This window comes from Mytilus galloprovincialis, chromosome 12 (assembly GCF_965363235.1).
Source record: "Mytilus galloprovincialis chromosome 12, xbMytGall1.hap1.1, whole genome shotgun sequence".
NCBI lineage: Eukaryota > Metazoa > Mollusca > Bivalvia > Mytilida > Mytilidae > Mytilus > Mytilus galloprovincialis.
In genome coordinates this window covers 72,993,567-73,008,467 of record NC_134849.1, presented here as the reverse complement: position 1 = coordinate 73,008,467, position 14,901 = coordinate 72,993,567, and the positions used below count along the sequence as shown (strand labels likewise).

The 14,901-nt window shown below is 32.7% G+C and overlaps 1 protein-coding gene across 2 annotated transcripts; it reads right to left on the bottom strand.

The window, feature by feature from the left end:
• Positions 1-270: 270 nt before the first annotated feature.
• On the bottom strand, positions 271-12,081 carry LOC143054772 (uncharacterized). 2 transcript variants are annotated; one of them, XM_076227821.1, is made up of 7 exons: positions 11,908-12,081; positions 10,695-10,766; positions 9,929-10,048; positions 5,809-5,915; positions 4,930-5,011; positions 4,218-4,354; positions 271-3,703 (listed from the first exon to the last, which is right to left on the bottom strand). In XM_076227821.1, exons 1-7 carry the CDS (start codon positions 11,993-11,995, stop codon positions 3,650-3,652), a joined length of 660 nt encoding a protein of 219 aa, XP_076083936.1. In that variant the 5' UTR covers positions 11,996-12,081; the 3' UTR covers positions 271-3,649. The 2 variants fall into 2 exon arrangements, with proteins under 2 accessions (XP_076083936.1, XP_076083935.1); XM_076227820.1 differs by having other exon boundaries at positions 10,695-10,784; positions 11,908-12,080.
• Positions 12,082-14,901: the final 2,820 nt, after the last annotated feature.

Genomic DNA, 14,901 nt, shown 5'->3' with positions numbered 1-14,901 from the left:
CTTTATTTTCCTTTACAACGGCATCATCATTTTAGTTTCTTATTTGCCACTTACAGTCTTCCAAATTAATTATTTTACTTTTATATCAATTCTTTTTTTATATATATTTTTGCACTTGAATATAACAAGTCATATTTATCTCAATTTAGACATTTCTTTTCACATTTAGCTTTATCAATGCCTCAATATTTAATGTAAACTAATTCTTACTTTCTTTCAACTTTTTCTTAACTTTTATTTTATTTACTTGCTATTTTATCTAACAGTAACTTGATCTATTTTAATTTTATTTTAAACTTTTTTCCTATTTAATTTATTTTTAACATTGATCTTTAACTTACTTGCTATTTAAGAACCATCTTTTTTAACAATAGAACATATACAATATATACACAAAGAGTGAAACAATATAGTTCATTTTAAATCCCACTGTTCAGAATCAATGTCCAAATTAAGCTCCGTAATGTTCCATATTTCTACGTTCTCCATTCTGCGTACTTCTTTCTCCTTTCTCCGTTCTGCATGCTCCTATTCCATTCTCCTGTCTCTTTTCTCCATTTTCTTTTTTTCTATTCCTTCTCCGTTCTTTGTTCTCCTTTCTCTGTTCTAAATGGTCCGACTCTATTCTCCTGTCTCCTTTCTCCATTTTCCTTTATCGATTCTCCTTTCTCCGTACTACTTTCTACTTTATCCTTTAGAATACATTTAACACACTTATTTCCTTTTCGAATTTCAAATACACTACTCTTCGGGAAACTACTCGCTTTACGGGTACCGTGGATCTTTCCACTTGCCTCCACCATTTCTGTTGTGCGGGAAAGAGGGGGAAAGCGCAGACTAAGGCAGTTGCCTCCCCTTTCCCGTTGAAGGGATAAATGCGTTGTTGGTTTCTGTTTTACATGTTTCTTCTCCGTACTTTAACTACAACAGTTTGGGGGACTGTCGTTCGCGTTCTTTCGAGGCCTCCTGGTGAATAAAACAAAGATGTCTATATATGTTTATTTCGAGTCCAACCATACCAGTAAATTAATCAAATACATAAATATGAAATAAAAGAGTTTGATTCTTAAAATGAACTTGAATTAACAATTATCAAAATACTTTATCAATTAATTAAAATAGTTTATCATTATATTAATGGTAACTTTAATTAAGAAAGATTTCTGTTATAAACTGTTACATTAAAAGATTATTAAGGTTACGTTATGTTTTTCATTAAACAAAATTTATAAGTTTACGAACCTGGTGAATAAAACAAAGATGTCTATATATGTTTATTTCGAGTCCAACCATACCAGTAAATTAATGTTTGATTCCTTAGGGTTTCCTATTTTAAACCCCTAGAACACGTGCTGGTTGGACTTTATTCACCAATCAAAACGACTTTTAGAATACATATTTTTATAAGAACAGTTTCTATTGGTTAGATATCTTTTAAACTAATTTACATTTTTACATAATTTGGGGTTACTATTTTTAATGACTTAATACTTTGTTTTTACGACCATTAGGGAAATCCGATTATTTGGTTAGATAGAATTCTAGGTGAACAATAGAAAAGAATTAGATATATTTGCTAAAGGAAATACTTCTAAGAGTATAAGCTGTCAAACCTCATTTATATCGCTAAGTGTCAAATAGGAAGAATTTCCCATGATGCATCTAATACTTATATATTAAAAGTTACATAACATTATAGACTTTCTAATTATATCTTTTTTATACAAAAAGCTTTATACAAAAATTAGTTATTTTCTACAATTACAAAGAAGATTCACTTAGTTTTATATGAAATATTAAAATTTATTTCTTGTAATATTTGACCTCATTTTACCTTCATTATACTCAGACAAAAACACAAGTGTGTGATTATGATATACAATTGCCTAAAATAAATTGCTGAAGTGCTGATGCTGAAGAATTTTGGAACACATGTGTACAAAACCAAGACTGCATTAGCAAAGAAGTTGGGTAAACTACGACAAGACAACACAACAAAGTGATCAGGTCACACTTAAAGGTCATACCCGCCTCTGCAGTCTCGTAGTAGTGTGCTCGTCATGGGTGCGCACGGCACTCTGTTCAATTTCCGGCTTTTTCGTCAAAACAAAGACTTCAAATCTGGTATGTATTGTTATTCCGCTAAGCACGCAAATTCAAAAAGTTGAGCAGGGGCAAATATTGGTCGCCTAGGAATAGAATAATGTGTCCAAGTAGGGGAACATTTCGGGGCCTTTTATAGCTGACTATGCGGTATGGACTTTGCTCATTGTTGAAGGCTGTACGGGGACCTATAGTGGTCAATTTGTGTGTCAGTTTGGTCTCTTGTGGAGAGTTGTCTCATTTGCAATCATACCACATCTTATTTTTTATAACATGTTTTTTGTTTTGTTTTGATCTTGTACTAAGCAGTATTTATATTCAAATTAATAACAATATATTTTCGATCTAAGTATGCATTTAATTAAGAATTGAATGCTTATTTTTGTATCTTCAATTGAGCGTTAACCGATGAATATTATGTATATACATGTATGAAGCGCTTAATTCTAAAAATGTGCACACGGTCAAAGTGTTTACAACCCTATAAAGTTACAAAAAGAAGCTTTCAATACTTAAGATTACATTTTTTTAGCTAGGATAATGAAAACACGATTTCTATCAAGTTTTTATTTAATTTACCTGAACACTTTGTTGTTGGACCTCGTGTCATCATGAATGACAAACTTCATTGTGTAATGCATGTCAATTTCAGAAGGACGCGAGATTGCTGTTAGCCAATCAAATTAACGTTATATAATGAAACATAGGCCTATTTGCAATAGGAAATTTAACAGCTACCAAAATATATATAATTTATCAGCAAAGATCAATATGCAGTCTTTAGCAACAAAGAAATGTATAAATTATATACCCTGGGAAAATATCATTCAAGCACTACTATAATGTCTTCGGTTAAGACACGTTTTGAATGAATTAGACAATAAGTATCTATTGTAAATATCTTGGAAACAAAACTGATTTCGTAATGCACAAACTATCAGATTTATCAACTAAGGAGATATATCTAAAAAATATATATATTACGATCACTACGATCACTCTTTCCTCGAGAAACGGCAGTGAATAGAGGGCGCTGAATTATTCGAGTTACTCTGATCTACGAAGTAAGGCAGCAACCATTTGATTTTCTGGGGGGAGCTATGGTTTTTTTTTCTGTGCAAACTTTTTTTTTCGCCTTCGGCGAAGAACAATCTATTTTTTTAGCGACAAACCGAAGACAATTTTTTTCTTTCAATTTTAGCATTTCATATAGTGGCAGCTGAGGGTGAAACAAACATTTTTTTTTACTCAGGGTCCAAAACAAATTATTTTTTTTCACCAAAACCTGGAAACAAACTTTTTTTTCCAAAAAAAACCCATAGCCCCCCCCAGAAAATCAAATGGTTGCTGCCTAATGTGTAAATAATTAAAATACTGAGTCTTGCTCTGTTCATTAGTGGTAATACAAAATTTCTTTTAAGTTCATCAATTTTAAAGTTATACGTATATTTCAAACGTATATGTGAAAACTATAGAATATATCACGAAAGCTAGAGTAAAATGTATTGTCTCATTATAAATGTCTTCACAGTATGTATTCCGAAATTTAATATCCATTGTATACACTCTGGTGTATACTGTTGGTCTGTTTTCCACATGCCTGAAAATAGAAATGACTTTCATGACATGCATTCTTTGTAATTGAATTCAATTTTCCGAACGGACGTATTTTCTACATGTCTTACAATAGATACTATGTAAGTGCTACGATTAGATATCTTAACTTATTAAGTTGATTTATACTTTATATATATCAGCCCAATGTATCTATACCCTTTTTAATACAAAGTAACAAACCTTTCAACTAGAAAACACAGAAAGAATTGCTTTATATGGAATCTTTATAAATTATATTTTCATATGTTCTTCTTCTGTTGATTTAATATTTAAACAGCGCATGTGGGCTTTTCGAAGTCCCGTTCTTAGTGCTGAAATCATTTTTTTAAATTTAATTTTGAACTCTATTGATTGAAAATAAACAGCTAATAAGCAAGACACATTATGCGGGTATAATCTACACGATGTGCTCGTACACAGGTTTTGTTGCTTTTCAAAATGACTTATTTTTATTTCAAAAAAATCTTTTGAAATATCTGATTTAAATGAATACTTACATTTCTTTTTTCACAGACGAATCTGAGATTGTCAGTGCATGATTTATCAACCAACTTCCATTGTGAATAATATCCTGTTGTCCATGTTATTGCCTTACAACTATAGTCTGTGCTCACACCAGTCCAATAGCTCGTGTCTATACAAACAAAGCATATTCATAGAAAATTAATTCACCAAATAAATAATGTTTTGACGTGAAGGAGACACGTGCAATTTAAGTCTTAATAACTTGTTTTAGAATTATTCAAAATAATGTACAGAGATTTAACTGTTTTGAAACTAGATAATATTTTGTGTTGGGTGCCACGACGGGTGTCACATGTGGAGCAGGATCTGATTACCCTTCCGTAGCACAGTTTTGGTGAGGTTCGTGTTGTTAAGTCTTTAGTTTGCTATGTTGTGTCTTGTGTACTATAATTTGTCTGTTTGTCTTTTTTCTTTTTGAGCCATGGCGTTGTCGGTTTGTTTTCTATCTTTGAGTTTGACTGTCCCTCATGTATCTTTCGCCTCTCTTTTTGTGGTTATCAGATAGATTGAGGGCAGGTCATCGTGGTTTATATAGTCAACGTGATGAAATAAAAAAGAGTTACATTTTGAATTAACTTTTTTTTGAAGAATATTTGAGGACAGCAGTGTTGTGATGAAATACAGTTGATCTAAGTGTTAATTAAATCTACAATTTAAATATTTCAATTAAAAAATAAGACTTGCCTTTTTCTAACAACGTCTGTACTGAACTGGATGCCTGGTTGTCTGGTTCCCAAATTATTGCTCCAAAGTTTCCGCAGTAATCCTATAGAAATGAGTAAAGTAATTTTTATTACTGATTATATACATATGTCGAAAAATTATAAGAATGATCCACCGCGTGAGCTAAAGTCCTAAACGTTGAACATATGATTTCAGATTATGTATAGTTTTAGTACTTTTTTTCCTTTCGTTTCATGTTTCATTAAAGGTTGAAATTATCTTCAATGACAGTTCTTAAAATTTACAGAAAAACGGGACTTCTTTATCTAGGTGTTTTCAAATTTTCAACTTTGTAATAAAATTTTGAAGTATTCATAAAAAGTCTGAGAGACAAACTTGTGAAAGGAACACATAATTTGCAGTAATCTTATAACTTACATATGTAAAATCATTTAAGTATGCCCAATACTAATACCGTTGCGTGTGTAAAGTTACATATGAACATGTACAATGTATAGGAGTGTGGCACTAGTGTCTTCGAAGTGAGTTACGTCCCTTAAATGATTTAATTAAACCTAATTCAGTGTAGTACGAGTGGTCAAATCATTTTGTCTTTGACAAAAAATAAAATTTAATAACTATCAATGCTATTTTTAAACGCAATTTAAGTGAGCTACATCGATCGCTAAGATGAATGACGAAATACAAACTTCTTACTCAACGAAGACTAAACAAATGGATTCGTAATATCTGTATTGGTGAAATTTAAAAAAAAAGTGTCACTGATTCTTTATATCCAGTTCCTAATATCTCTTGGTAATAACACAGTGCCAAGAGGAAAGTCGAAAACAGCGGTCACATAATCGCTGGTGTTGTAAGAGTAAGAGCATTAAACCTTACCTGTGCGTCGCCCCATGATGACGATCTGTCGGGAACAAAAAAGCAACTGTTTCCTTGTCCACCGAAACAGGTACAGCTAGTCCTTGTTACAGAAACTGAGACTGAAGCTGAAATATTGTACATTATTCGCGTTTAAATATCCCACTTTATTATTGGCAGATACACAATAGGATATCTACCAAAATAGTCATTAAAAGTATAGTTTTTGCTAGATGTACCTTACTCCTAGTCAGCAGATTTGTAACTGATGTTTCTGTTGTTGCAATATTGGTATTGTAATAAAAAATGTCCATCGTAGTACCGATGGCCGATAGCAGGGTGTGAATAACCTATTTAAAACTCGATTGGCTGGTTGCAAAATAGTGAAATACTGATTTAATTTCGCTTTCATTCGTTCATATGAGAAGCTTGTCTGTGCTATTGAATATAACAGTGGCGTTACAATACACTTCGTGTACAGATTTCAACATGATTTATAACAAACTTTGCTAAATTCATTCTTAATCGATAAGTTTGGAAGTTATCAAAAATTTAAAGTTCTAAGCCATTCTTTTATAGATTTTGGAGTTTTTTAGGATCATTTTGTTCTTTTTCTCCTAACATTAAAACTTCAAGTGTGCACCCTTCGGGTTACGAGCGTTTCCGATAAGGTAGATCCTGAAAAGCGCATCAACAACGCACACTACGTTCATCTCCACATGGCCAACTATTGTTCTCAGTGTAAGCCAGTACGAGTTATCGCGCATGATTTTGATTTCTTATCCGTGTGATCAGTCTTTTCTGTGTGTGATATCTTATCAATATAACATGCTGAGTTTGTAAAGACAATGTTGACACTCGTAAATAATTTGACAACCCTTAGGATGAACGGATTATATAAACCGGAGGGAAAATATGATACAAGCCCAAACGAAAAAATATAAACGAGTCTAAATTGAAAACTAGGTTCAAACCTATGATTGCGTTGGATAAAAACCGCAATTTTTATACGTGTGCATGTAAAACAAATTTCGTTGTAGAAGGGTCTAAAAACAGCACAAACAACATTTTCCAAAAGACCAAAAAAGTGAAAAAGTATATTTCAACAAAACGCATTTGACTAACAGGTCGAACAACTGATGTTCTTTAACCCTGCTGACTGCCATTGGCGATTGCCAAATAAAATTGATCACAAGATGTAACAAAATAGATCTTAATATAAATTTAATACTAAACAGAAAAAAAATAACTTGTGACCACGATGTTATGCCACAAACATACGGTGTCAATATTTTTTTAGTACACCAGATCCGGATTTCGACAATAAATGTCTCTTCAGTGATGTTAGGGATCAAAACGGTATTTGGAAGGCCATATAAAAAGTACCCTATATTTTAGAAAATGTACCCTCATTTTTAGAGAGACTCTTGAATTTTAAGAGTCAATATAGGATGAACAGATCATATAAACCGGAGGGAAAATATGATACAAGCCCAAACGAAAAATATAAACGAGTCTAAATTGAAAACTACGTTCAAACCTATGATTGCGTTAGATAAAAACCTCAATTTTTATACGTGTGCATGTAAAACAAATTTCGTTGTAGAAGGGTATAAAAACAGCATATATATATATATGATCAAATAATTGTTAAAAAACAAAATGTCAAAGTGGCTTGGCACTTAAATGGGTACATGGTGCCAAGAAATATATCTTTTGCATGATTAAAATTAAATAAATCTTGATTTTTATACGACCGCAAAAATTTTAATTTTTCGTCGTATATTGCTATCACGTTGGCGTCGTCGTCGTCCTGCGTCGTCCGGCGTCGTCCGGCGGCGTCGTCGTCGTCCAAATACTTTTAGTTTTCGCACTCTAACTTTAGTAAAAGTAAATAGAAATCTATGAAATTTTAACACAAGGTTTATGACCACAAAAGGAAGGTTGGGATTGATTTTGGGAGTTTTGGTCCCAACATTTTAGGAATTAGGGGCCAAAAAGGGCCCAAATAAGCATTTTCTTGGTTTTCGCACTATAACTTAAGTTTAAGTAAATGGAAATCTATGAAATTTTGACACAAGGTTTATGACCACAAAAGGAAGGTTGGGATTGATTTTGGGAGTTTTGGTTCCAACAGTTTAGGAATTAGGGGCCAAAAAAGGGCCCAAATAAGCATTATTCTTGGTTTTCGCACAATAACTTTAGTATTAGTAAATAGAAATCTATGAAATTTAAACACAAGGTTTATGACCATAAAAGGAAGGTTGGGATTGATTTTGGGAGTTTTGGTCCCAACAGTTTAGGAATAAGGGGCCCAAAGGGTCCAAAATTAAACTTTGTTTGATTTCATCAAAAATTGAATAATTGGGGTTCTTTGATATGCCGAATCTAACTGTGTATGTAGATTCTTAATTTTTAGTCCCGTTTACAAATTGGTCTACACTAAGGTCCAAAGGGTCCAAAATTAAACTTTGTTTGATTTTGACAAAAATCGAATCTTTGGGGTTCTTTGATATGCTGAATCTAAATATGCACTTAGATTTTTGATTATTGGCACAGTTTTCAAGTTGGTCTAAATCGGGGTCCAAAATTAAACTTTGTTTGATTTCATCAAAAATTGAATAATTGGGTTTCTTTGATATGCCGATTCTAACTGTGTATGTAGATTCTTAATTTTTGGTCTCGTTTTCAAATTGGTCAACATAAAGGTCCAAAGGGTCCAAAATTAAACTTAGCTTGATTTTAACAAAAATTGAATTCTTGGGCTTCTTTGATATGCTGAATCTGAACATGTACTTAGATTTTTTATTATGGGCCCAGTTTTCAAGTTGGTCCAAATCAGGATCCAAAATTATTATATTAAGTATTGTGCAATAGCAAGAAATTTTCAATTGCAGAGTATTCAGCAATAGCAAGAAATCTTCAATTGCACAGTATTGTGCAATAGCAAGAAATTTTCAATTACACAGTATTGAGCAATAGCAAGAAATCTTCAATTGCACAGTATTGTGCAATAGCAAATATTTTCAATTGCACAGTATTGCGCAATAGCAAGAAATATCTAATTGCACAATATTGTGCAATAGCAAGAAATTTTCAATTGATTGGAGTTATATTTCTTTGTCCAGAATAGTAGTTGAATCAACTTAAATCATTGTTTTATACAATATACAATGTATATTTTTACTTTTACTACCAACTGATAAATTAAAACAATCTTTACCATTCAGTGATAACAAGCACTTTTTTTACATTTTAATATTTTATGATGTATTTAAATGAGTAGTTATTGCTATTTCTTCAATTTTTTTGAGAGGATTAATATTCAACAGCATAGTAAATTGCTCAAAGGCAAAACAAACATTTTAAGTTCATTAGACCACATTCATTCTGTGTCAGAAAACTATGCTGTGTCAACTATTTAATCACAGTCCAAATTTAGAGCTGAATCAATTAAGCTTGAAAGTTGTGTCCATACTTGCCCCAACCGTTCAGGGTTCAACCTCTGCGGTCGTATAAAGCTGCGCCCTGTGGAGCATCTGGTTCAGAATAATGACACATTTGAATACATATACACGAACACAAACTCATTGCAACATTTTGACTTTTTATTAAAAGAATATAATCAGTCTCTGCTTTTACTCTTGTATTATCTCCCAGAATTGTATGTTTATTAATATTTTCTCTAACTTTTCAGCCATGATTTCTGACATTTCAAAATTGACCTTTAACACTAAATACTTCCATAGTACTTTTGCCCGCGACGATGAAGTTTGTTTAAAAATCACAATTGAAACCACGCTACAGTACATAAACGTATTGTCCTTTAAATAGCTTTAAAAAGGCTGCCAATAAAGAACAGGGATAATTGACTTGGTTTTTTTTCTAGCCCAAAAGATATCTTATAAAAATCGTCTTAAATACATGTTCCAGGCTTTATATTTTGTACGTTTCGTCTGAATACGACTCATTAGTAAAAGGTATTATCAACGAAATTAGAAGTTTAAATAAAATGCGAAGACATTCGTGTGAATGAAACCAGAGCGATGTGTATTCTATATTCATTTGTAAATATAGCTTCAAAGTTTGTGAACATACATACATATTTAGATTTATCTTAATTGTATTAATTATTGCCTACCTTTTCGGTAGCATAACCGTCCTGTATATCCTTGTCTACATTTACATTGTGTTGACCAATCGTATTCATTTACTACACATGTCCCGCCATTAAAACAATACACCCGGTCACATGGGTTAGCTGTGTAGATAAACAGAATATATTAAGATTCAACTCTCTAAATCTTTGACACTGTAAAAGCATTAGTACCGAAAAATGGCAGAATATGATGTCACTATTGTCTCTTTTACAATTTGTATGGAAAACTTTACAAGATACATAGTAACGATGTTTTCTCTAGGGAAAAGTACACAAACTCTTTTTCAATATCATTATAATGACAGCCATTATTGCATCTTCAAACATTTTTAAATAGAGCGACACTCCTTAAATGTCCCATCTACATATTATATATACTAGAAAAATATGAAATTAGAAAAAAAACATTTTGCATTAATTTTGCATTATTTGTTAGTCGTTACATTACAAATTACGGGACCTGGTTGCTCAAAACCTTTTCCACTAGATACATGTTAACCAGTAAATAAAGCATGTTGAAATAAGTGTCACGTGTGCTTTGGACAAGTCTTATCCAGTGGTCAGCTGTTCTGTACAATGTTGTCCAACTGGTGATACTGTTTTCCTGTCCTGTCCTCGACATTGTATGAATCATATTATTGGTCAAGGGTAAAACATTCACGAAAAATAAAAATATTCTAAAAAGTCATTGGATAGAAATTACTAATACAATTCTATGAATATATTTGGAATATTAAAAACCACTTACGGTTAAATGTCTCTACTGATTCAGATGATCCTGATCCTGATTTCGAACCTGATCGTGATCCTGATCTTCCTCCTGAACCGGATCCTCTACCTTTAAAAAGAAACGATAAAGCTTTTTTTTTAACTTGGGAAAAATGTTCAGTAACTATATATATGTTCTAATAAATAAAAAGTAAAGATGCAAAAGGATGCAATCAGATATCACCATTACGAGAAGAAAAAGACTAACAATAAAACACGAACAGCAGTCCATATAAGACTACGTAATACATTAAAGATTGCGCAACAGGATCTCCATAATAGCATGCATCGGATTAACAGATTCTTGGGAAGTTTGTGAGTTGCTCATGGAAATACATTATCAGGAGTAAAGACGCGTCTGGCGATATAACATTCGGAAAGAACAGAACGGAATAATGGTTTCGATAAGTTGTGTGTACAATATGCGTTACAGAGAAAATCACACAACATTAACAAAATTCAATTTCTTATTTTAAACAACGAACACATGAAAACATAGTTTTTACAAACTTTTTGTTTTTAGAGGGGATTGAAAATAATCAAAATCCTATGTTACAAAAACAAATTTAAAGCGACACATTTCGCAGTTTTAAAATTTAATTAAATGCATTCTGAATTATATTTTGAAAATGTGCCATAACAAAAAAAGTTATAATTGAATAAAACGTTCTAGACAATGGTACGGAATTAAGCGACGTTCGATACAATGTATGTACAAAAACATCCTGTAAACAAGATGTTAGGTCGTGCCGCTGGAATAGATCACCCTTTCAAGCTTTAAAATATTTGAATAGGTCGGGAAAACTATCAGAAATTTATGATAAGGTCAATTAAGTTCCCATAACTTTGTCTGTCATCTTGCTTGCTGTACTCGGCTGTGTTTTATCAACCAATTTTCTCCTATGATTTTTGTACTTCGGTATTCCACTGTTCATGCTATTACATTACACACCATACAAAACCCAAACAGTATGTGGAAAAGGTAACATTTTTACCTAGTACGCAATATATTAAAAGGTTGGTTTTTGAAATCTAAATTATATGAAAAGGGTGATGTAACAAAAGCCTAACTGCGCCCCCGATCAATGAAGTATTCTGGTGCCCCTCCCCTCCCCCCCCCCCCGGAGTTAAAAACCAACAAAAGAACTTAGCGCATGAAATATTGAAATACTGAAATAAACACTAATATTTACCTTTCCCTTTTCCTTTTCTTTTCTTCGAAGATACGCCATTACTGATTATAAGAACAAGGAACAACAGAACTACAAAATGAAGCTTCATGTCCGTATAAGAGCTGTTGCAAAACTCAGTATGTTAACTGTTAAGCAACACGTTTCAATGAAAAGATAAGACTAATATTTGAAAATTTTAAGATGTCACAATGTATAAGTGTCCAAAAATTATACAGATGATACACTTGATTTTATAATTTGCATATTATGAAAAATGATTATAGTATACTTTGACACGTATTTCAATATGATTTAAATATTTTTTGAAAAAATATTTACTATGGGGATGAATTGAATATCTAGTTAAACACTTTAATTATATCTGCACACAAGGGCGTAATTAATGCAGGCGTCAGTTTAGAAAATTGACTTACAAGAAATACGAGTGCTCAAGAACTAAGTCTTATTCATTAAAAATATTAAGTTAATCAAAAATAAAAGTTAGTAGCTCCTACATATTTTCAAAGTTTTTATTTGCATTATTTAAAAAAATATATACTGTATAAATGAAATCAGCTAGAGATACGTGTTATGCTAAAGAAATTATAAAAATAAACACTTCTAAAGTTTATCGAATGGTAAAAGTCTAAATGACTTTTAAACTGTACCGCACCAACAGCCTAAAGAGATCAGGAAATGTCAGTCTTCACGTTACTGTCTCAACATAAAAAGTTTGAAAATAGATCAGGAAATGTTGGTCTTCACGTTACCGTCTCAATATAAACAGTTTGAAAATAGATCAGGAAATGTTGGTCTTCACGTTACTGTCTCAACATTAACAGTTTGAAAAGAGATCAGGAAATGTTGGTCTTCACGTTACTGTCTCAACATAAACAGTTTGAAAATAGATCAGGAAATATTGGTCTTCACGTTACTGTCTCAAAATAAACAGTTTGAAAAGAGACCAGGAAATGTCAGTCTAGACGTTACCGTCGCAACATAAACAGTTTGAAAAGAGATCAGGAAATGTCAGTCTAGACGTTACCGTCGCAACATAAACAGTTTGAAAAGATATCAGGAAATGTCAGTCTTCATGTTACTGTCTCAAAATAAACAGTTTGAAAAGAGATCAGGAAATGTTGGTCTTCACGTTACTGTCTCAACATTAACAGTTTGAAAAGAGATCAGGAAATGTCAGTCTTCACGTTAACGTCTCAATATAAACAGTTTGAAAAGAGATCAGGAAATGTCAGTCTAGACGTTACCGTCGCAACATAAACAGTTTGAAAAGATATCAGGAAATGTCAGTCTAGACGTTACCGTCGCAACATAAACAGTTTGAAAAGAGATCAGGAAATGTTGGTCTTCACGTTACTGTCTCAACATTAACAGTTTGAAAGTAGATCAGGAAATGTTGGTCTTCACGTTACTGTCTCAAAATAAACAGTTTGAAAATAGATCAGGAAATGTTGGTCTTCACGTTACTGTCTCAAAATAAACAGTTTGAAAAGAGATCAGGAAATGTTGGTCTTCACGTTACTGTCTCAACATTAACAGTTTGAAAAGAGATCAGGAAATGTTGGTCTTCACGTTACTGTCTCAACATAAACAGTTTGAAAATAGATCAGGAAATGTTGGTCTTCACGTTACTGTCTCAAAATAAACAGTTTGAAAAGAGATCAGGAAATGTCAGTCTAGACGTTACCGTCGCAACATAAACAGTTTGAAAAGATATCAGGAAATGTCAGTCTAGACGTTACCGTCGCAACATAAACAGTTTGAAAAGAGATCAGGAAATGTCAGTCTTCACGTTACTGTCTCAACATTAACAGTTTGAAAAGAGATCAGGAAATGTCAGTCTAGACGTTACCGTCGCAACATAAACAGTTTGAAAAGATATCAGGAAATGTCAGTCTAGACGTTACCGTCGCAACATAAACAGTTTGAAAAGAGATCAGGAAATGTCAGTCTTCATGTTACTGTCTCAAAATAAACAGTTTGAAAAGAGATCAGGAAATGTTGGTCTTCACGTTACTGTCTCAACATTAACAGTTTGAAAAGAGATCAGGAAATGTCAGTCTTCACGTTACCGTCTCAATATAAACAGTTTGAAAAGAGATCAGGAAATGTCAGTCTAGACGTTACCGTCGCAACATAAACAGTTTGAAAAGATATCAGGAAATGTCAGTCTAGACGTTACCGTCGCAACATAAACAGTTTGAAAAGAGATCAGGAAATGTTGGTCTTCACGTTACTGTCTCAACATTAACAGTTTGAAAATAGATCAGGAAATGTTGGTCTTCACGTTACTGTCTCAAAATAAACAGTTTGAAAATAGATCAGGAAATGTTGGTCTTCACGTTACTGTCTCAAAATAAACAGTTTGAAAAGAGATCAGGAAATGTTGGTCTTCACGTTACTGTCTCAACATTAACAGTTTGAAAAGAGATCAGGAAATGTTGGTCTTCACGTTACTGTCTCAACATAAACAGTTTGAAAATAGATCAGGAAATGTTGGTCTTCACGTTACTGTCTCAAAATAAACAGTTTGAAAAGAGATCAGGAAATGTCAGTCTAGACGTTACCGTCGCAACATAAACAGTTTGAAAAGATATCAGGAAATGTCAGTCTAGACGTTACCGTCGCAACATAAACAGTTTGAAAAGATATCAGGAAATGTCAGTCTTCGCGTTACTGTCTCAACATTAACAGTTTGAAAAGAGATCAGGAAATGTCAGTCTAGACGTTACCGTCGCAACATAAACAGTTTGAAAAGATATCAGGAAATGTCAGTCTAGACGTTACCGTCGCAACATAAACAGTTTGAAAAGAGATCAGGAAATGTTGGTCTTCACGTTACTGTCTCAACATAAACAGTTTGAAAATAGATCAGGAAATGTTGGTCTTCACGTTACTGTCTCAACATTAACAGTTTGAAAAGAGATCAGGAAATGTTGGTCTTCACGTTACTGTCTCAACATTAACAGTTTGAAAAGAGATCAGGAAATGCTGGTC

What these genes read in the sequence shown, in the direction of transcription:
- LOC143054772 (XM_076227820.1), bottom strand. Translation starts at nt 11,995, where the DNA reads ATGAAGCTTCATTTTGTAGTTCTGTTGTTCCTTGTTCTTATAATCAGT. An exon ending in ACAGACGTTGTTAGAAAAAG is followed by an intron (nt 4,355 to 4,929) that starts GCAAGTCTTATT and finishes TTGTTTGTATAG; the next exon opens with ACACGAGCTATTGGACTGGT. An exon ending in TCGTCTGTGAAAAAAGAAAT is followed by an intron (nt 3,704 to 4,217) that starts GTAAGTATTCAT and finishes TTCTATTTTCAG; the next exon opens with GCATGTGGAAAACAGACCAA.